General features: G+C 53.7%; 1 protein-coding gene across 4 annotated transcripts; it reads right to left on the bottom strand.

Moving 5' to 3' along the window:
- Positions 1-382: 382 nt before the first annotated feature.
- On the bottom strand, positions 383-21147 carry DHCR7 (7-dehydrocholesterol reductase). 4 transcript variants are annotated; one of them, XM_082629548.1, is made up of 10 exons: positions 21101-21147; positions 15190-15319; positions 12716-12819; positions 11918-12140; positions 10347-10437; positions 9366-9579; positions 7413-7617; positions 7114-7245; positions 3944-4341; positions 383-3305 (listed from the first exon to the last, which is right to left on the bottom strand). In XM_082629548.1, exons 2-10 carry the CDS (start codon positions 15214-15216, stop codon positions 3230-3232), a joined length of 1470 nt encoding a protein of 489 aa, XP_082485674.1. In that variant the 5' UTR covers positions 15217-15319; positions 21101-21147; the 3' UTR covers positions 383-3229. The 4 variants fall into 4 exon arrangements, with proteins under 4 accessions (XP_082485674.1, XP_082485672.1, XP_082485673.1 ...); XM_082629546.1 differs by lacking the exon at positions 21101-21147 and adding an exon at positions 20753-20856; XM_082629547.1 differs by lacking the exon at positions 21101-21147 and adding an exon at positions 15922-16304.
- Between the last annotated feature and the right edge of the window lie 553 nt (positions 21148-21700).

The following is a 21700-nucleotide window of genomic DNA, read 5'->3' as shown; positions in this document are numbered from 1 at the left end:
GGCTGGGACAGGGTCAGCACAGAGACTGTAGGGAGTGGTCAGATGCCGGATGCCTTCTGCAGGAGAGCCTGCAGGAGTACAGGCCGGTTGGGCGAGAGAGGGATAATTCCACGTTCGGGTCTGGACTTGCCATCACCTGAGAGCAACTTCTGGGGGAGACGTGGGAGTTGCTGATCCGTGAAGTTTGAGAGGCTTTAAGACCCTAACCATAGCCCTTACCCACCTAACCATAACCCTAACTCTAAACCCATGTAATCCTAACCCTAACCGTAAACCTAACCTTAACCCACCTAACTCTAACCATAACCATAACCCACCTAACCCTAACCCACCTAACCCACATAACCCTAACCCTAACCCACCTAACCCACCTAACCCTAACCCTAACCCTAAGCCTAAGCCCAACCCACACAAGTGAGATAGGGAGGAGGCATCTGGACACATGGATGGGACTCAGGCCAGAGAGGCACCGGAGGGGGGACCTCTGTAGTTGCCAGTGCTTATGGAGGTATTTAAGGCCCCGAGGCAGGTGAGGTTCCCTGGTTCCCTGCCTCTCACCGAGAGCTCTCTTCACATCCCTGTTTGTCCAGGTGAGTGAGCTGGCCCTGCACAAATCTCCAAGCCCTGCCTGTATTCCCGGGACAAGGAACTGGGTGGCGTGAGCAGGTCTATGTGTGGTTCACTGGTGGACAGCCACACGTGGGCACTGAATTTCTGGTGCCCACTGAAGCCACCCCGTCCCTGCCTCCCAATCACTGTGGTCTCCCCAGGTGACACTCCAGGGCATGCTTTCGACATCTTTCCCAATAGATGTGGAGATCTGAGTCTGGTGAGGGGTAGAGTGTGGTTGTGCAGGATGAGAACGACCTGCCCTTTCTAGAAAAGAGGCGTACGGTGTGGACTTACAGCTTGATTTTGCACATTCTATTCAACTCAGCCTCTCACCCAGAGAACCTGGCTGGGTCACTGCCTGGCCTGCCTTCTCATGATCGAAACAACACCCACATCCAGATAGGAGAGCGCCAAGAACTGGAAGAACACCCCCAGACCTCTGTCCCTCCTGGGATAGCTCTCCCTGAAGACAGCAGTGAAGCCAAGCCCATCGCCGTGGGCAGCGCATCTCCGGTGTGGACCATCCTTTCCCCCCACCACCTAGGCCAACCTCACCATGCACAAAGGTGGAGCTCCAGGCTCCCCAGTGCTTGCCCGGAGAGGGGGCACTGGGTTTCATCCACATGCAGAGGAGGCGAGGGAGGGCAGAGAAACCTACCCTATTGCACGGGGCGCCCTGCCTCACTGTGTCAGCCGAGCACGCGGAACAGAACAGGTCAAAGCGCAGCCCAGCTCCAAGATGCTAACACATGAACGAAACTTGGCAAACTGAGAGGCAGATCCAAGGTTCAAACCTAGAGCTCTCCCAGGAAATCTGGCTGAGAAACCTCACACAAGGCAAGAAAACAATAATCACCCTTATTTTTCAAACAAGGACAAAGAGGCACAGAGAGGGAAATTGCCTGGCCGTGGTCACACAGCTGTTGAATAGGGAAGCCAGGGTCTGAGCTCATAGCCACCACCCTCCAGCCTCCTTAAAATGAATTCACACAGTGACTGGGAGGAAACGGCGGGGCACACCGTACTCAGCGCCATCCTGGTGGGAGTTCACTGCTCTGGCCTGGTACTCAAACCACTTGTGTGGCTGGTGACAATACAAACACCTGGGACCCCCTTTGACCCATGAACTCCATGGGCAGGGGTGGGGCACCAGCATTGGAAAATCACGGCTCTTAAGTCGGCCCAGGTGGGCCCCAAGCTCCGATCCCCTCCCGGCTGTTCAGGAGGCCACCTGTTTTTGCTCAACCAGTTCTAGATTGAGCAGGGGAGGCGTTGCTCTGTACCTGCCCTCCCTGCCCAGGGAGCGGGGCTCCCAGCACATCCCAGTCCTCGGTTCCTGCAGGTGTGAAGCAAGCCCAGCACTGCCATCTTTGTGGCTTCTCCGTTCTCTTGTTGGGGGCAGGCGGCCAAACTGGGATTTCTTCCTTTGGCAAACAGAATGGATTCTCACACCCAGCACAAGAGTGGCCCCAATAGAGGGCCAACGGTGGGGAAAGTGTGGACCCCTCCCCTGAATCCCGTGATCGGCGCCCAAAGCTTTGAGGCAGGACCCAAGCATCTGATCCAAAGTTCCCTGGGCATTGCCTCTACACACCAGAAACTGAGCCCTTATCTATGGCCAGGCCCCATCGGGAGACAAACCACAAAGAAGTCTGAACAGGGAAAGTTTAAAACAGGCACATCTACTTTATTGTGCTTCGCAGATAATCACGCTTTTTACAAACTGAAGGTTTCTGGTGACCCTGCATCCAGCAAGCCTACTGGTGCCATTTTTCCAATAGCATTTGCTCACTTTGTGTCTCTGTGTCACATCTTGGCATTTCTGGCAGTACTTCAAACTTTTCTTTCTATTTGTTAACGGTGATCTGTGATCAGTGACCTGTGATGTTACCATGGTCATCGTTTTGGCATTTTTTGGCAATAAAGCTTTTTTTAATCAAGGTGTATACACTGTCTTTTAAGACAATACTATTTCATACTTAAAAGAGTACAGAATCGTGTAAACCTAACTTTTTTATGCACTGGGAAGCCAAAAAACCCGTGTGATTCGCTTTATTGTGATAACCGCTTTATTGGGGTGGTCTGGAACAAAACCTGCGATACATCCCAGATACACCTGAATAAAGAATTATTAACTCGACTAGGGCAGTAACGTCTAAAGAGAGCTGTCAAGAATACCTGCGGGGACTTCCCTAGTGGCACAGTCGTTAAGAATCCACCTGCCAACGCAGGGGACATGGGTTTGAGCCCTGGTCCGGGAAGATCCCACGTCACAGAGCAACTAAGCCCGTGCGCCACAACTACTGAGCCTGCACTCTAGAGCCCACGAGCCACCACTACTGAAGCCCACGTGCCACAACTACTGAAGCCCGCGCACCTAGAATGCGTGCTCTGCAACAAGAGAAGCCACCGCAGTGAGAAGCCCGTGCACTGCAATGAAGAGTAGCCCCCGCTCGCCGCAACTAGAGAAAGCCCGTGCGCAGCAATGAAGACCCAACACAGCCAAAGATAAATAAGTAAATTGAAAAAAAAAAAAAAAAACAGAATACCTGCGGGTCAAGGAGTATGCCCAAGGTAAGAAAACACGTGAAGGGTGTCCCCTCCCCAAGGCTGGGGTTCAGGTCTCCTTGGGGAAGGCTTGGGTGAGGCCCCCGGATGGTGTGGCCAAGTTCTCTGGGTTGCCTGGGCCAAGTCTGTAAAAGAACCAGAAACAGAAGATGCCCCTACTCATGCAGCATCCCTTAGCGCCCTCTACAGACAAATGTAACGAGGTGCACGTGCAAAGGAGAAAAGTCTGAAGGCACAGTTCACTACCGCAGAGCAGGTGATGCAGGGTGCACCTGGAGCTGAAAGGCAGTCAACTGATAACTGGCACAGCTTACGTGTCCACTTCTACTTTATTTAGCAAGAGTAAGCACAGGACTGACCACGGGGGCTGGAAGACATCCCGTTCAGTGTCGGACTCCTGCTGTCTGGGCAGCGGGCGGCTCAGGCCCCAGAGAAGAAATGGCGTCATCTGCGAGCCAGCCAGGTCATCCTCCCACCCTGGGGACACTGCACAGAGAAAGCTGGTCACTTCTGCTGGTGAGAAGGCAGTTGGTGTAAGCCTCCAGAATTACACTCAGGACAAGTGCCGAGCTGTTTGCATTTTTCAGGTGAGGACGCGGAGGCTCCTGGAGTGTGGAGCGGAGATTATGCTGCCCCAGCGGACCTGACTCCAGCTCTCCTCCCTCCCCCGCTGGGGGCTCTCCCTGCGTCGGCCCTTTAGAAGATTCCGGGCAGCAGGCGGTAAGGCACGGCAGCCGTGTAGCGCTCCCAGTCCCGGCCGTACTTGTTAGCACAGCGGTGCTCGTCCCGCAGGCAGCGGTGGGTCAGCAGGATGGCCATGTAGATGATGTAGAAGTAGGGGAGGAGGTGGCCGCCACCGCAGGCCAGGCAGTACGCCAGGCTGCCCATCAGGTCGCCGGTGTAGTTGAAGTGGCGGGCCACGCCCCAGAAGCCGGACACCAGCAGCTTGCTGCGGTGCTTCTGCTCATCGGCCGACGTGAAGGAACACTCGATGACCTTGGGCTTCCTGCCCCAGATCAGGCAGCGCCCGTCCGTGCGGCGGAAAAGGTCCTTCTGATGGTTGGCCATCCGGAAGATGTAGTAGCCCAGCAGGCCCAGCAGCAGGACGCCCAGGGAGTAGCGGGTGGGCAGCTGCACAGGGTGGTACACCAGGTACAGACCCTGCAGGGCGAGCGGGAGAGGTCAGCGGGCTGAGTGGGACCGCGGGTCGGGAGCACGGCCTGGGTTCAAACCCCTGCTGTGCGCCTGACCGGCTGCCACTGACCAGCTGCCCCCGTGCCCTGCCTTGGTTTCCTCTCCTGTAAATAGAAGCGCCTGCCTCGGAGGGTTGCTGTGGGATCAGACAAATAAATATGCAAATTTGCATATCCACCTACCTACCCACCTAGCTACCTTCCTATCTATCTACACATACATACATACATACACATGTATATCATATATCATATATTATATAACAATATTAAAAGTATTATTTGAATATAACATTGTGATGGTTAATTTAACGTGTCACAATGGCTAGGCCATGGGACCCAGACACTTGGTCAAACGTTGGCTGTTACGAAGGTATTTTTTAGATGGGATTAATGTTTCCAATTAGACTGAATGAAGCAGACCACCCTCTGCAATGTAGGTGCGCCTCATCTAATCAGTGGAAGGCCCTAAGAATAAAAGAATCCCTGGAATTCCACCAGCGGAAGGCCTTCAGACCCAGCTGCAATACCAACTCTTCCCTGGACCTCCAGCCTGCTGGCTGCCCTGAAGATTCTGGACTTGAATGGACAACAGTCACATAATCAAATACACACACATACGTGTGTGTGTGTGTGTGTGTGTGTGTGATCTATTGCTACTGTTTTGCATGCTTGGAAAATGGTGTTCACAAAATCAGGGAACCAGTGAGCCTGCAACCAGCCAAGCAGAGAAATGAGTCCAGAGGGTCCATCCAGAGGATCCGGCGTGGGGACCAGAGTCCAGAACTTCTGGCCCCCAGCCCAGGGCTCTCTCCCCTCTGCCCTGCTCACTCTGCTGTGATTTTCCTGCTTTCCCAGCGCTCTTGCTTCAGGATGCTGCACAGGGTAGTCAGCCAGGCAACACAGGCCCCGTTATCATCGCCCGCAGGACTGGCCGTAACCACTCACCACCTGCCTGTGCACATCCTGGCCAGCCTACAAGGCTTGCCAGCACTGGTCCTCTCCACCCCTGCACAACCTGTTTAAGGCAGGCCACTGCTAATCCCTCAAGTGCCCTAGAACCTGCTCTTTCCCCCACTGCCACACCTCTTCATACCTGCTTACAAAACGAGCAGGTGGGCATCTGGCCAGGCCTTCGAAGCAGCCACCCTACACAGGAGCCCGCATGCCATGCAGAGGAAAGCAGGGCTGTTCTCTGTGAGCTGGGAGGGGTGCGGGGGGCTTGATGATGAGGCCTCTCCCCTATTCCCCAACAGCCTCAGAACACAGCGGGTGCAGAAACGAAGATGCCCAGCCCTAACAGAGGTGATGTCCGCCCTGCTTTTTCAGAGATGCTCAGGGACAAGCTCAAGGCCCCCTCCCCCGGCTGGCAGCCCTACAGAGGTGCAGACCCAGGTCCCTCGGGCTCCCCAGTCGAGGTTTCTACCCTCAACTCTGCAGCGTGTGCTGAGGCTCTCCTGGGGACCCGGCCTGATTCATTACTCGTGGGAACTCTTCCCGGAGCCTGTGCCCCCCAACCCCCAGCATCCTCTTCTCGCCTGGAACATTCCCCTCTTGTAGGCCTCCCACCCAGTGCTGGCCTCTGATCCTCCAGCCTCCAATCGGGCGAGGCTTCCTGCCACCCCCTTGTCCTGTGTCCCAGCCACGCTGAACTGTCTTGTGCCTTAAGTGTCCCCCTCTGCCCTCCCCCCAACCCTGATATAGTCCCCGCTCCACCTTTCTGGAATGTTCTTACCCTGAGACTCATCATTCTGCTCTCAGCCTGGCTGTGGTTGCTCCGAGATGCTCTTGCTGACCCCCACCTGCTGGCTGGGGGCTCCTCCTTGGCCCTCTCTCAGGGCTCAGCACCCCATTTCCTGTCAAGCTCCCCCTCCCCGCACTGGACTGACTGTGTCAGGGACTTTGCCTCCCCAGCTGTGAGCTCCGAGAGCGCAGGGCCCCTGCATCTCCTCCACTCTTGCGTGTAGATACTCAAAGCTTAAATGCAAATGACAGAAGGAAAGAAGGCCTCTCATCCTTTCAGCATTAAGATCTGAACACACATGAATACAAATACCCACCTCCATCCACCCAGATCGCCCAAATCATTTCTTTTGACCCAAAGTTTACTCCGCATCATCTTCTTCTCTCAGTCTATGGGCTGAGTCGTGTCCCCCAGATTCACATGTTGGAGTCCTGACCCCCAGCATCCCAGAATGTGACTGTATTTGGACCTGCGCATCTTTCTTTCAAGAGGTGATGAAGGTAAAATGAGGCCACTAGGGTGGGTCCTAATCCCGTAGGACTGGGGTCCTTATAAGAAGAGGAGGTCAGGACACAGACACACACAGAGGGACGACCCTGTGAGGACACAGGGAGACGGCCGTCTACACGCCGAGAGAGGCCTCAGAGAAATCAACCCTACCGACACCTTGATCTTGAACTTCTAGCCTCCAGACGGGGAGACAATGAACCCTGTTGTTTAAGCCGCCTGGTCCGTGGTATTTGTTACAGTGGCCTATGCTGACTCATACACTAAGCCTTCTCTTCTTCCTAAAACAGGGGAGCAGCCTCCCTTCTCCAGGATCTGGCGCCACCCCACACCCCCAAAAAAACAGACATTTGGGTGAGGACAAGCCTCGGCACGTGCTCAGCTTTGTCAGCTCCGAGGGCAGCGCTGGGGGTGCCCGGGGGCCTTACAGCTCAGCGTGCTGCTGCGCTGCGCACACGTGACAGGGGGCTCCCTGCCCCCGCTCCTCACCTGCAACGTGTAGAGGTACGGCAGCCAGACGCAGTCCCCCCAGCCCAGGTACCACCCAAAATGGTCGTGGCAGATGTCAATGGTTTTCAGGTACCAGGTTTCGTTCCAGAAGAAGTCCAGCACATAGATGGCCTGCAACACAGGAGCGGTCGTGTACTGACCAGAAACACGTGGGAAGGGGGCCGACCCCCTTGTAACGGCAGCAGATTATGGTCTTTTGAAAACTATCTGGCTTTCAGGCTTCCCCAGCGCCCACCGGGTGTCAGAGCTCCCACCCCCCTGGGCCACAGAGGGGCTACCTGCAGGACGTTGACCAAGACCATGGAGTTGGTCACGTGGCCGTAGAGCTCCCGCTGCTTCGCTGCAAAGGACAGGTTGATGAGGGTCCAGGCAATGATCCCGGGGCGTCCATTGAAGAAGAGCTTGAAGTCAAACCACTTCCCAATTCGGGGGTTAAACTCAATGCCCATCATGTAGTTGTAAAAGAAATTGCCTGTGAATTTGCTTTAAAATACAAAGAACAGACGCGTGTCGTTAACGAGCGTATCTCACAGGTGGCCTACTTGGCTGGCATGGACACAGGTGCTCAGCCCAGCCTGGGTACTGCAGACCCAAGAGAGATGACCTGGGGGGAGACCTGCCGTGAACTGCAGGGATGCAGCAAGCAGAGGTCGAGTCAGCCTCCCTCTCTCCCCGCAGACCCAGTACTTCACTCCACGTTCATCTCTGGCCCTTGAGCTGCTCACTCTGTTCCAGGGAAGGTGGGGAGATTGTATCTGTGCTTAAGCCTCCCTTGGGCCAGCACCCAGGGTCCTCCTCCCCACTCTAGGCTCCCTGGAGGCACAGCACAGGTGAGCTGTCCAACTGGCTCGACTGGACAGAGATTTTATTCTGAAAGACTCACAGGGCATTCGGGTCTCCCGTGGGCAAGTGGAGTTATAAGTGATGCCAAGGTAGATGTGAAAAAAAGCATGCTGCTTAGAGCCGGGTGCCTGGCTCCAGGGCCCACACCCATCCCTTGCTGGGCAAGTTTAATGTTTCATTACCCTGGTTACCTGACCCATAGCCCTCTCCAGGAGTGATCAGACAATCAGCCACGATAACCCATGTGGAGACCTTCATTAAGTATAACTTGCTGTACATACACAGGGATTTCTGTGCTAGTCAGAGAAGCATATTTTCGTGTCCATTTCCCTCAGTTAGGATAAGTAGAAAGAAGCCAAATATACAAAGTCTACAATAGGGGATGTGATTATAAAGCAGAGAAAATGATTTCCATGAGTCATAGAAGACCAACCTCATTATTTGATTAAAAAATCACACAAGCTCAAAGTACCACCAACCAAACACATTTCCTAAGAGTTTAGGTGTAACAGTTAAAGGAAACATACTTTATTTTCATTTGGACCCCCAAACTAAAATGTAAGCACCCCGAGAATAAGAATCTTGTTTACACCTAAAGCCCCTCTGCCTACACCTGTCTACAGGAGGAACCCAACAAACATCTCTTGATGAATGGACGGATGGAAGGAGGTGGAGAGGGAGGGATGGGGGGATAAGTGGATGGATGGATAAATGGATGGATGGATGAATGGGTGCATGGGTGAATGGATGGATACAGGGAGACAGGAAGGGAGGGAGGGAAGGAGGAAGGGATGGGAGATGGTTAGATGGGTAGGTGGTTGGATGGGGAGATGGATGGATGGATGGATGGGTGGATGGGTGCACGGGTAGGTGGATGGATGGATGGATGAAAGGACGAAGAACTGGATATATGGATAGATGAAGGAGAGATGGATGCATGGTTGATAACTATCCAACCCAGGGCTCCATGAGAATGGACACCAATCAGTAGGGCTCTCCCTGGGAAGTTGTTACATTAAAGCCACTGAGAAAACAGGACCCCTCACTAAGACTGTTTCAGGCCACACTGACGTTCCAGAAAAAGAGGTGATGGACTGCCTTTGCCCCCCGACCAGGAGCTGCCTTTTCCACCCCCCTGCTCCCTGACAGCCCTACACAACACGGCTCGGCCACCAAAGATGGACTCGGCCGTGTTCAACTGCATCCTCCCTAAGGTGGGAGAAGCCACTCAGACATTTGGAAAGGATGCTTCCCAGAGCCCACCAGGTTCCCTGAAGCTCCTCCTTCAAGGATTCTCAATCCTCAGGGCTCTGCAACCTCCCAACCCAAGGTAACAGAAAAAGGCACCTACTCTCCATCTTGGGCTCGACCGGCCGCTGAGGACGTACCAGTCTCGGGCATCGGTGGGGAAGAAGTAGCCCTTGATCATGGCGAAGGTGGAGACAGCGTAGCCCAGAATGTTGGCACACCAGAGCAGCGGGATCCAGTTGTCAAAGATGACGGTGGGAGAGAAGAAGGCGAGGAGGTAGGAATTAACAAACCAGAGGAGATGCGTGATGAGCCAGGCTTGCAGGCCGTTGATCTCATACTTGTGGACGATTCCTGCAGAGGGTAGAGGGGGGAGTGGAGGCGTTTTCCCAGCTGTAACAGCTCCTGGCTCCGGCCCTACCGCCTTTCTGGGCGTCAGCTGCCAGGGTCCCCAGACCCCAGGCTTGACAGCCGGTCAGCTGCTGCTGCAATTTGGGCCCCTAGGGTCAAAATGCCAGCGGCACACCTCACATTGTGAGCCGGGGAATAACCGCTCCTGCTTGCTGAGTTCCTGGAAGGGTGAGAGAGTGCAGAATGTCAGGAACCAGCCAGAGGCTGAGTCACCAGCCTGCAGTTTGCCGGAGGCTGGGGCTGAGCCACAGCAGAAGCTGACGAGCATCCCCTAGGGTACCTGGCGGGGGGCCCAGCAGCCTCCCTGAGGGACCAGGTGCTCTCTGTGTGCTGGGGTGGGGTCTCAGTGACTGTGGGGAATGAATGGGCCAGGCAGCCCCACCATTAAGGGCCCCTTAACAAAAGCCCCACCCCACCAGGTGCCCCTGGGGGACTCGAAGCGTTGCCGCCGGGGAGATGCTCCGTGATTCCAGCTACACAGCCAGTGTGGGGCAGGGCGCATTCCGTTCCCTGATTGAGAAGGTGACTTCCCACCTCGAATCTGGGGCGGTCCCGGGGTGTGGAAATTCCCAAGCAAAGTTTTTACTTTGCCGGGGGCAGCCTTTGGGATGGAAGCTGCACGGGGGCGGGGGTGGGGGGGAGGCCCCGTGAAATGAAGGGAGGGCAGAGCTGGCACAGGTGGCGGGGAGCAGGGGCGGAGCCCAGCTTACCTGCGGGAGTCATGGCGCCCTCCTGAACGCCCCCCACGTAGCCCGGCAGAAACTTGTGGCAGATGTCAGGAAGCAGCATGTACAGAAGCACCTGAGACACAGAGGTTTTCAGCTAAATTCCCTGTGAGCTGGAGGGCCTTGCTGTGCTTCGACACAGCCTTCCTTTATTAACCGAGATGATAAATGGGAAGGCACCGAAGGAATGCGAGAAAGCCTACTCATAGCCAGTTATTTCTTCCAGAAGAGTTTACAGCTCCGGGAGCTCTGGTTGCAGGCTGACTGTGGGCTTTGAAGAGGGCCCTGAACAGGAAACTCATCATTACTCAGAGCACCCAAGCCGTCTCCCCACGGGACACTCCCCTCGGGAGAACCCACTGGTTCGCATTCTGTACGACTCACCCTTTCAAAGTGTTCACCGAAGTGTTCAGTGCACCCCCAAGCTCGTGCAACCCTCCCCAATGTCTAATTATAGAACAGTTTCAGCCCCCCAAAAGGGAACCCCACACCCACAAGCAGTCACTCCCCTCGGCCCCTGCCCACCGGCCCCTGACAACCACTAACCCACTTTCTGTCTCTATGGATTTGCCTATCTTGGACTTTTCATATAAACAGAATCAGACAGGATTTGCCCCTTTGTAGCTAATTTCTTTCACTGAGCATCCTGTTCTGAAGGTCGATCCACGCTGCAGCCTGTGTCAGACCTTCATTCCTTTCTATGGCACAACGCCATCCCGCCATGTGGATGGACCACACTGTGTGTATCCTTATCTGTCGATGGACATGTGGGCTGTTTCTGCCTTTAGACTACTGTGACTCTCGCTGCTCTGGATCACTTTTTACCCAAAGGGACCAAGAGACCTGAAATGAGAGGGAATCTGAAGCCCAAAAGCTGGGAATGTGGGGAGAAACAGCTAGGAGTGGTCAAAGCCTTCCTTCAGGTCAGGAAACCCCGGGACAGGGAGGGGGGGCATCTCACAGCACCGTTTCCCTGGAAACCTCCTGGGTTCAGATAATAAACACCACCTGCTCACCCAGTTCATGGTGCAGACAGCCTTCTGATGAACCCCTTCTGGTTGGGAGGCCAGTGGGATCACAGCAGAGCCAAGGCTGTCCTTGGACAGGTCTGTGCAACCACCTGCTGGGGACGCAGCCTTGGCTTTGCTGAGACCGAGAGCGGCCCTTTGGGGCTGGGTGCTCCTTCCCACAGGCAGCCCTAGGATAAGCTTCCCATGGTGCATATGGGGCTTCCCTGGTGGGCCACGCCCTCACGCTCTCCCACGGGGTCTTGCTTCCTGCTCAACAGGTCCCTGCAGGGCTGGGCACAGCCCTGAACCTCGAGGAGGCTCAGCCAAAAGCGAGTCGGACACTGAAATGCCACCAGGTGCCCTTGATCTGAAGACAAAGTTAAGTCTCTCAGGCTGCAGGTGATTCCCTGCTGGGTCCCGGGAATGAGAATGCCAGTGTGAGCCAGGACTCCACCCCTGACAAGGGGCCAGGACTATTCCAGCAGGAGGGGATGCTCTGCAGAGGCGGAGCCCTGAGCATGGTGGCCGGTGGCCGGGAGGGCTGACCTGGAATGTGACCCACGCCACGTAGATCTGGGCCGCTTTCGTTGTCACAGGTGGCGTCTTGGCCCAGATGTCCGAGAGTCGAGCCCGCCCGGTGGCGATGTCCGCCAAGGGGGCCGTCAGGGAGCAGCTGTACTGGTCGCAGGCCATGATGAAATAGTACACGATGAAGGGTGCAAACAGCAGCAGGAAGATGACGCCTGCCAAGGAAAACCAGTCCACCTCCCTGCGGGGCAGACGGACGGTAGGAGGTCACGTGGCACCCTCCTGACCCTCGGACCTGACGCACGGGATGCTGTGCTCCACGCGCAAACGCGCCAGCACTTCCCAAGAGAAGGCTGTCGGCTCGCCGTGCAAAGGTCCCCACTGCCTGGGGAAGGCACCCCACTTGCATGCTCCACTGTAAGCAGTCTGAAGGCCGACAGACCCGTGGGCACCCCCAGAGAGCCCAGGGCCCAGGACCCGAAAGGCAGAAGGCCTTTCACAACCCAGGTGGCCAGAGGCTTCCCGTTCTGGGCCATGGGGGACATGCACCAAGTCCCCAGCACTCTATGGCTTGAGAACCATGACCCCCATGTGCTACACAGTGAGGGCAGTACAAGGGCACCAGCTGTCCTTGGAATCAGTTTTTAGTTTCTTCTTCTTGTAATGCCTCACTCTCTAAAAGGGGAAACTGCTACTAATGATAGTCTTGCTGATAAAAAGAATTTTTTAAAGAGGTTCACAAAATCCCAAAGGCTGGCAACCTCTCACTGAGATCCCGCTTTACTTTCTAGCTGGGAAGATGGGTGAGAGCCTTACCAGGCACGGCCCCACTGCCCTTGGGTCGCAGCCTTGCCGGAGGTGACGCTGCCAGGACTCTTGGTTTTGGGATCGTTGGACTGCGATTTTGCAGCCATTGGGCCCTGAGGGAAGGAGACACCCCACTCAGATCGTCCCGTGACAAACGGACAGTGCACCTCCCTGCCACTGTTCACAGGCCCCACAGGGCTGGCCTCCTTCATTCACCTACTCATTATCTTGTCCTGGATGGGAGATTCCAGGCAGGGAAGGGATCAGTGCATCTTAGACTCACTCCTGGAACCCGCAAGAACCTCCCACATGGCCCGACTTCTGCTCTTGCTTCTCTCAAAATTCATTTTCCAACGACAGCGGAACATCCTTCTTACTAGGTGAACCCGGGTGCCTGTGGCTCAGAGCCCTCCCACGATGTGCTCCTGCCTCCCCTCCCCACCACTCTCCCTCTGCTCCAGGCACAAGGTCTCTACTGATCCTTTTCTTTTAATTTTATTTATTTATTTTTTATAAGCAGGTTCTTATTAGTTATCTACTTTATACATATTAGTGTATACATGTCAATCCCAATATCCCAGTTCATCACACCACCACCACTACCCCCACCTCCCCTGCCACTTTCCCTCCCTGCCACTGTCCGTATGTTTGTTCTCTACCTCTGTGTCTCTATTTCTGCCTTGCAAACCGGTTCACCTGTACCATTTTTCTAGATTTCCCTACCAATCCTTAAATGTGGTTTATCTTGTTCGTGACACCTGCTACTTCTCAGCCTAGAACACGCTTTACAGGTCTCCTCATTCAGGTCTCATATAAAATGTCCCCTCCTCAGTATATGACTTTTTATTTTTCCTGGAGTTAATGGTTGCCTCACTTTTTCCATTTTCTAAGGTTTCTACGCATCTATCACTAATTTTTTTTTCTGAATGCTCTAACAGACCTATCATACATATTAATAATTTTTCTACATACTCCAACACAATTTATCATTTCCATTCCTCTCTCCCACCCATAGCCACTCATCTTATACCAACATACAAGCCAACCAGTGGTCATAATATGGGGGAAGCAGTGACATCCCCACATCTAGAACAAGTTCACAATTGTCAAGGTTCAAAATATCAGGCATTAAAGAAAAGATGATCTTAAAAGCTTTCAGAAAAAATCCAGGATTAAGAATCATGCTAGCAGCAAGCTGGATTCTAGAAAACAAGGGTGGAAAACTTAAAATTCTGACGGAAACTTTTTTCAACCTACAATTCTATTCCCAGGTTAACTATTATTCAGAGAAGACACAGGATCCAAGAAAGCTGCTAAAGAAATGCCCAGTGAAAGGACAAGAGGAAGTCCCAAGATAACAGCTGTGCAGTGGACCAGACAGTAAGTAACCAGTCCACACTGGCACAAGATGAATGGCTACAGGGGTGAGGGAGGAATGGAAATGACACATTTTGCTGTGTTAGAGTGCGTACGAAAATTATTGATATGTATGATGGCTCTGTTAAAACATGCAGAAAAAAAATTAGTGATAGATACATAGAAACCTGAGTATATGGAAAAAGTGAGGCAACCATTAACTCCAGAAAGTTTAAAAAGCCATATAAAGGGGGGAAAAAACCCAAGCCATAATGATAGTACATTACTTGGCTTAACAGTAAATAATAATAACTTTGCCAGAACCATGTAAACTCTGATTATTGACTGACTACTAGATGTATAGAAGGAAACGTGTAAAGTTGGGAGTGCTGAAAGGAAATGGTTTAGATAGAAGCAGGTAAAAACAACACAAAAGTAGCTAAGAGGATGACAAGTATTTGCTTCTGGGAAGTGAGACTATAAGATGAGTTACAGAACTGTTCACTTTATATATAAGCCTCTTAACACTGATTTTATTCTAAATGCGAACATGAATTACTTTAATACAACTGTATATTCATTTACAGTTTTTCAATAATGAAAACTGCAGCCACATCACTTAATTTAATTTACACAGGTTAGTTTATGGAGCATCTATGATGTACGAGGCAAGCTGAAGAGTTCTTTATGGGCGGGGACCACCCATCTTTACAGCCCCAAAACACAGAATACCGAGCCTGGTAATAGCAGTTACTCTGATCTAACATGCTGGAAAATTGCAAAAGGGCCAGAAATGTATAGGCTGAGAACTAAATGTGGAAAGCCAAAAGGAAGAAGCATATCTTCTAGGGATTAAAACAAGCCCAAATAATTATTCTGAGCTTATAATGGCATTCATTCACCTCTCTGTCATAAGCACTGAATTTTTAATAAAGGTGTAAGTAACATCCTTGGCAGTAGATGGCTGAAAATAGGGCATAGGGTGGTATTCTGGATGTAATTTATTTTTTTTGCTAAGAATCAGACAAGAATTGATACCAAGAGCTGATGGACCAGCTGCCTTTACTTTTCCAAAGCTGAAAAGTCACTGCCTTTGCCCAGGAGCAGCAATGCTGAGATGGGCTTACCTCCAACCTCTTATCAAGCGGTTTCATGGCAGAACGCAGGTTTTCCTTCTTGAACTGCCCCCTTTCAAGTCGCTAGATTCCCACGCTCCACAAGGCCTGCTTGATCCTTTTCAACCCGCTGAACGAAGTCCTGTAGGGGACATGAAGAGACTCAGGGAGACACAGGGAGATAAGGACCCAAGTGATATTTTCTCGAGGCCCACCGTTGGAACCAAGTGAAAGGTGCAAGCTCAGCGCCCAGGGGTTCAAAAGCACAAGAGGCCCCCACAGGTGGGGATCCCCCAGGATAAGGCAATCTTATCACGCAGCTTCTCTGCCTGGCACCCACACTGTCTGCCAAAGAGTAAGCACTGATTCACAACGGGCAGCGCTGGATGGAGGGCTTCATGGAGGAGTTGTCTTGCAGATGAGCCTTAGCACGGCAGACACAGAGCTGGTGAGCAGCAACGAGCCAAAGCTGGCTTCTTTGCAGACTCACACCAGGCAGCGCACATGCCTCTGAACCGTTTCTACAAGCCATTTGTGCCATCGACCTGGACCAAGCCCCGCTGGAGCTTGCACATTCCCACTGCACGTTCTAGGAGCCAGTGAGATCCCAAGAATACAGGGCATCACTGACAGTAATCTGGGCTCGGAGGCTGGTTCTCAGCAGACTTACTGGACCTGTGACCTTCCTGAGTGTCTTGGGGCATCAAACCCCTCCCCACCCCCACAACACACACAAACACACACCAGGTTCTGCGCTTGTTGTTAAAGCTTGATAAAGGAGGTTTGGTGTCCACACCCGGGAAGGAGCCAGGGAAATGCCTGGGGGCTTTCTGGCAACCTGGTCAGCTCCCTGGATCGGATTTTGAGTTCCACGGGCCAAAGATAAAGGGACGTTTCTCCTGAGGGTTTGGGATGATGCAGTGTGAGTGCCTGACAGTAAGCATCCATTTCAAAAGCCATCCACCTTGAATAAACACACAGCCACCAGTAGAACCACCAGGTAAGGACCAAGGCGTCCCCCAACCCACGAAGGGTCCTCATTCAGGAAGTCCGGGGTAACCTAGCGACTGACAGCTTGAGTAACCGCGCTGCTCCCTTCCCACACCCTAATTCCTGTTCCTATGCTTTAAACTCACCAATAAGGAGTGACCCCGTGAAACCCTAGACACCCTGCCCTCGTGCCCTCATAAAGGCAGAGCCCAGCCCCACACCCGCACCCTCTTTCTACCCACAATCTGGCTGCATGTACCCACAGGACCTGTGAGCAATAAATCTCGTTCCTCAACGTTCCATGATGGTTTTAGCTGAAGGCGTCCTGCAATCATAAGAACCTCAAGGGCCAGTCTGGCCACTACGTGGCCCCGGCGGGGGAGACGTCTGTGGGTTCCTCACAGCAAAGCGGTCCGGGTGGGTGTCTCCAATGTTCTATAGCTGAGAACACCACCATCGACAGCTCGGGGTCCACACAACAGAAGGCTTAAGCCCCGTGGCAGTTCTTTCGGCATCTTGAGGGTTTGGTATTTGGAGATGCATCAGAGACCCAGGACCATGGCAGGGATGGGATGGCATGGTGAACCCCCAGGAGGCCCAGATGTCACCCTCAAGGCTGCAAGTTCTCCGCTAGGCTTGGTTTCCTCATCCGCAAAGTAACTTACTCTGTCGGGTAAATGAGGTCAGGGGGCCAAGTGCTCAGAGCCCTACCCAAGCCCCATCAGAGTCCGCCCCAGAGAGTCGGCTACTGCCGACACCGCCACCAGGACCACCCAGGCCTCAGGAAGGCTCAGCGGGGCTCACGCAGGGCATCGGGGTGAAGTTTGCCCTGGCAGAGGTCTAAGGGGGAGGCACCTGCAAGGCCCAACCCCAGAGGGTTCTGTTACCCACTGCACAGCTCATCACTCCTCAACGTAGTGGTTTAAAACAACAATCTTTCGGGACTTCCCTGGCGGTCCAGCGGTTAGGACTCCGTGCTTTCACTGCTAAGGGCACAGGTTCAATCCCCGGTTGGGGAACTAAGATCCCACAAGCTGAGGGGTGCGGTCAAAACAAAACAAACAGTCTTTCGTCCTCTTTCATTGTTCCCGTGGGTTGGGAATCTGGGGAGGCTGGCTAAGTAGCTATGGCCTGGGGTGTCCCGGAGCGGCGGCTCATCACGTGCTCACTCGGTGTGGGCTAGCTTGGGCTTCCTCCCAGCATGGCGGACTCAAGGCAGTGGGAGGAGGTGCCCAAGCTGCCTTTTCTGCCCCACGTCAGCCCAGCACATTCATCTGGCTACACTGAGTCACAAGCCCACCAGCTTTCAAGGGGAGGGGAAGCAGGCTCTGACTCCTGATGGGGAAGCAGCATGGTATTAAAAGAACGTGAGATATTGGATGATACAACCTATCACAGGGGGCGACTATTTATTGAGCATCTACCAAGCTCCAAGCACCCATTAGCTCATACAATTCCCACCCCAATCCTGGAGTTGCCATCATTAGGCCCATTTTACAGATGAGGGGGTTGAGGCGAGGAAAGCGGAGCAAGTTGTTAGCACAGACCTACAGGGACGGAGCTGGGTCTGTGGGCACGCCACCCTCTGTGACACACTTGGGAGGCCGTGGAGACGATAGCCAATCTTTGAGTGCTGTGCCAGGTACTATCCTAACATACATACAGAAACATTTAGTTGGAATGTTATCGGAACAGCAGGGGTTCTGTTTTGGAAATTTGTTAGTCCAAGGAGTGGTAGACACTGAAAAATACAGACATGCCCCAACTTGGACTTAAAGGAATGATACAATTCAGAACCAGTGAGAGTTGGGCAGCTGCTCTCCTGGTAGGAGAACAGTTCCAGAGGCCAGGTAGACCTTCAGGGTGACCCAGCATTTACTTGTACGAATTTATCCTGGGACACATGCAGATGGCTGTGGCAACTGTTAAAAAGAATGAGCGTAGGGCTTCCCTGGTGGCGCAGTGGTTGGGAGTCCGCCTGCCGATGCGGGGGACGCGGGTTCGTGCCCCGGTCCGGGAGGATCCCGCATGCTGCGGAGCGGCCGGGCCCGTGGGCCATGGCCGCTGGGCCTGCGTGTCCGGAGCCTGTGCTCCTCGATGGGAGGGGCCGCAGCGGTGGGAGGCCCGCATACAGCAAAAAACAAACAAACAAACAAACAAAAAAAAAAAAGAATGAGCGTAACGTGGAAAAAAGTCCCCTGGTATGTTACAGCACAAGGGCAAGCTGCAAGACAGTCTATCACTAAAAAGCTATTCAAAAAGCCATATACCAAAACCCTCAGTAGTGTGGGACATCCACGTGGGCTTTCCCCCCTCCCTTTCCTAGTTTTTCTAGTGGACACTTGTATAATAAAATAATTTAGCAAGGATGAAATGAGTTGTTGTAACAGCTCTTGGAGTCCTTAGATCCACAATTCTGGGAACATCTGTGGCTCTCTCCGGGGTCAGGGAGGTCATCTGCTCTCAAGGCATAGGGGAGTGATTTCGGGGGTCATTCTTGGGTTTACCTGCAGCTTTTTTGCATCCCCCCAGCCCTCTGCCGATGGTGTGGTCACTCCCTCAACTGGCACATGCAGTTCACAAGCCTCAGTTGCCAAATGCAGAGGTTGCTCTTGGCTCTTTCCAGTGCTTGGCACTGGACAGCTCTGGCCTGACTTCCCTGGGGAGGGCTGAGGTCCTGGCTGGGGCACGGCAACCCGCTCCTGGGGCGCTTCTGAGGCCTCCAGAAATACGTGTGAGCCCTGGAAGGAAATTCCAGAAACGCTGACCTCTAATTCTAAAGGGTAAACTGCAGCTTTGACTGCAGATACAGGGTTTCTGGTTTTTTTGTTGTTTTTTTTGTTTTTTTGTTTTGCGGTACGCGGGCCTCTCACTGTTGTGGCCTCTCCCGTTGTGGAGTGCAGGCTCAGCGGCCACGGCCCACGGGCCCAGCCGCTCCGCGGCATGTGGGATCCTCCCGGACCGGGGCACGAACCTGTGTCCCCTGCATCGGCAGGTGGACTCTCAACCACTGCGCCACCAGGGAAGCCCTAGGGTTTCTGTTTTTTGAAAGTTGCAAAATATACACTCACTGTAACACCATCACTTCAACATAAGTTTGAAAGTCAGACAACAAATCCCCTCAATCCAGTCCCTGGAGTCACCGAATTTTGCTGTGTATTCTCCGGATTGTCTCACGAGCTACTTGTCACACGATACACACCCACTCTCCCTCCTTTTTTTCCCCCCAAAATTCGTTTACCTCTAAATTCTTTTGTAAGTTTGCTTCTTCACTTTCTCTTATCTTAGAAAGCAGCTTTCTACTAGGTAGATTTTCTACATAAACAGGTAGATCTGCTGCATAAATCTGCCACTATTTTTTTTTTTTTTTTTTTAGCAGCAGTTACATAAAAGGATTTTGTGGGAAGTTTTCCAAGAATTAATTGTGCATGGTTGTTTCTGGGTTTCTGCCTGGCAAACCGTCCTGGTTTTTGAGTGGCGAGTGTCCTACAGGTGGGGTAACTCCATCCCCCTCAGGCCTGTTCCTGCCACCTTCCTGGGGACCTTCAAGGTGCCTGGGGCTGCTCAACCACCACCTGGCCTCTGCAAACCCCAAGCTTCTCAGCTTCTCATCCCCACCCCCATCCCCAACTAAATGCAGGCATTGCCGATGGGGCTCTTCCCCCGAAACCAAAGTCATGTCGCCGGTATCTCTGGGTTTGAACCCCGGCTCTGCCGCTAAGTACATGACTCTACATGTCACTTCACCTCTCGGGAGCCTCAGTCTCCTCATCTGTAAGATGGGGGCGATGCCAAGTACACAAGTTGCTCTGAGAATTAAGGTCAAAGCACCCAGCCCAGTGCCGGACACTCAGGAAACACCCAGTAAATGACAGGTCTCTCACACCACTTTTGATAAAACACGATTCCTCATTTCCAACTTTCCTGTCTCCTTTCTTTACCTTTTGTCGGGAATCTCACCAGAGCAATTCCTACCCTTAAAAACCTTTTTCATAAAATTATAAAATGTCCAGGAAAGAGGCAATACATCATTATTTAAGTTAGTCGGGAAGGCTGGAAAAGAAAAGAGGGCGCGTTTGGTCTTTTGTGAGCACTCCCTGCCCTGACCGCCGTGCATCGACCCCCCCCCCCCCGCCATTAATCTATTCCTAGTAAAGCAATTCAGTCTCCTGCTACCTGCTCCCACCTTCTCGGTGAGCAAAGACAAATTATACGCGTCTTCTCAACAGAAAACTGCATCCGCTCACACGGGGCACCCGAGGAAGGAACCGGCCCACCCGGCCCAGGAAGCCCCACCTGGCTCCGCCCCGCCCCGGCTCCCCCGGGATCTCCCGACCACCGGGGGACGGAGCATCTCCGAAAGGTCGTCTTCGAGTGGCCAACCTGCGCCCCTAGATCTCCGGCCTCTGCTCAGCTGCACGCACCCCTGGCCACCTGAGCACGCATCTCCTCCTCGCCAGAGCACTAGCCCCCCTCCACGCTCCTGCGCGCCCCCATCCCACCCCTGACCTGCGCACGCCCCCGGATCTGCTCGCCCCCCCGCTACCCTGCGCGCGTCTCACATTTGCGCAGCTGGCCCGCTTACCTGAGCGCCAGGGTCCGCGCCCGGCTCCGCACCCGCTCCTACCCGGGCTCTCCAAGCCGGTCGCCCCAAGATGTGGCGTAATAGCAGATGACCAATTGGAGACGGGCCCTGTGAGGCCCGGCGCCCTCGCGCCCCGCGATTGGCCGCGGCGCCTCGCCCCACCCCCTGGGCTGACTCCGGGCCACCACGCGCTCCACTCTGCAGCCGCGGGGCGCGAGATTGACGGCTGAGGGCCCGCCCCGCGTACAGCCTCCCTAAGGGCCGGGGAGCCCCGCCCAGGCTGGGGGGGTGGGAAGGGGGGTGGGGAGGGGCGTTCGTCCCCGGGTGGGGAGGGGGGTTCGTCCCCACCGGTGGTCGTGGGCAAGCGGCTTAGCTCCCCAGCCTCAGTTTCCTCTTCTGCCAATGGGGTCTCAAAGGCGCGCAGCCCACGCTGAGCCTGTGGTGTACAGATTGCCGGGTCCACAGCAACCCACAAAACAGACCAAAATCCCTGCTCTTGGGGCGCACGCGCGGTAGTGGTGGTGCGTAATCAAGAAACAATCAGGTAGGCATAGAGGGTGTCAGATGGTGGAAAGTGGTGTGGAGAACATCAAAGCAGGGTGTGTGGGTAGCAGTTTTATTCAGGGGTGTCAGGGAGAGCCCGCCGCTAGGAGGCCACCACAGGCCTGTTCCTACATCACTGAGAACTTGACTTTTCTGAACTGTGTCAGCCTCAAGGACACCACCAGCTGTTCTCAGAACAATAGCTGCTGGCTGCTCGCTGTAACCTTGAAAGGCTCAAGGTCTCCTCTTGTAACTATGCAACCATGTTGGGCCCCAACCAATCCTTGCTTAACAAGCACTCTTCTTGCCAACTGCAATTTCGATTCTTGACAAACAACTTTTCTCATTTTGGGGGGTTTCGCCTTTAGAAGCCTCTCCCATTTTGTAATTTTAATCGCTTCTTTT

The sequence above is a fragment of the Mesoplodon mirus genome (genome assembly GCF_964341445.2).
Source record: "Mesoplodon mirus genome assembly, chromosome: 7".
Classification (NCBI taxonomy): Eukaryota; Metazoa; Chordata; class Mammalia; order Artiodactyla; family Ziphiidae; genus Mesoplodon; species Mesoplodon mirus.
This window is presented reverse-complemented; position numbering and strand designations above follow the sequence as displayed.

Coding starts and splice junctions, on each gene's coding strand:
- DHCR7 (XM_082629548.1), bottom strand. CDS start 15,216: ATGAAACCGCTTGATAAGAGGTTGGAG. Junction 10,438..11,917: donor TGGCGTGGGTCACATTCCAG/GTCAGCCCTCCC, acceptor TCTGTGTCTCAG/GTGCTTCTGTACATGCTGCT. Junction 4,342..7,113: donor CGTACCTCTACACGTTGCAG/GTGAGGAGCGGG, acceptor CTCGCCCTGCAG/GGTCTGTACCTGGTGTACCA.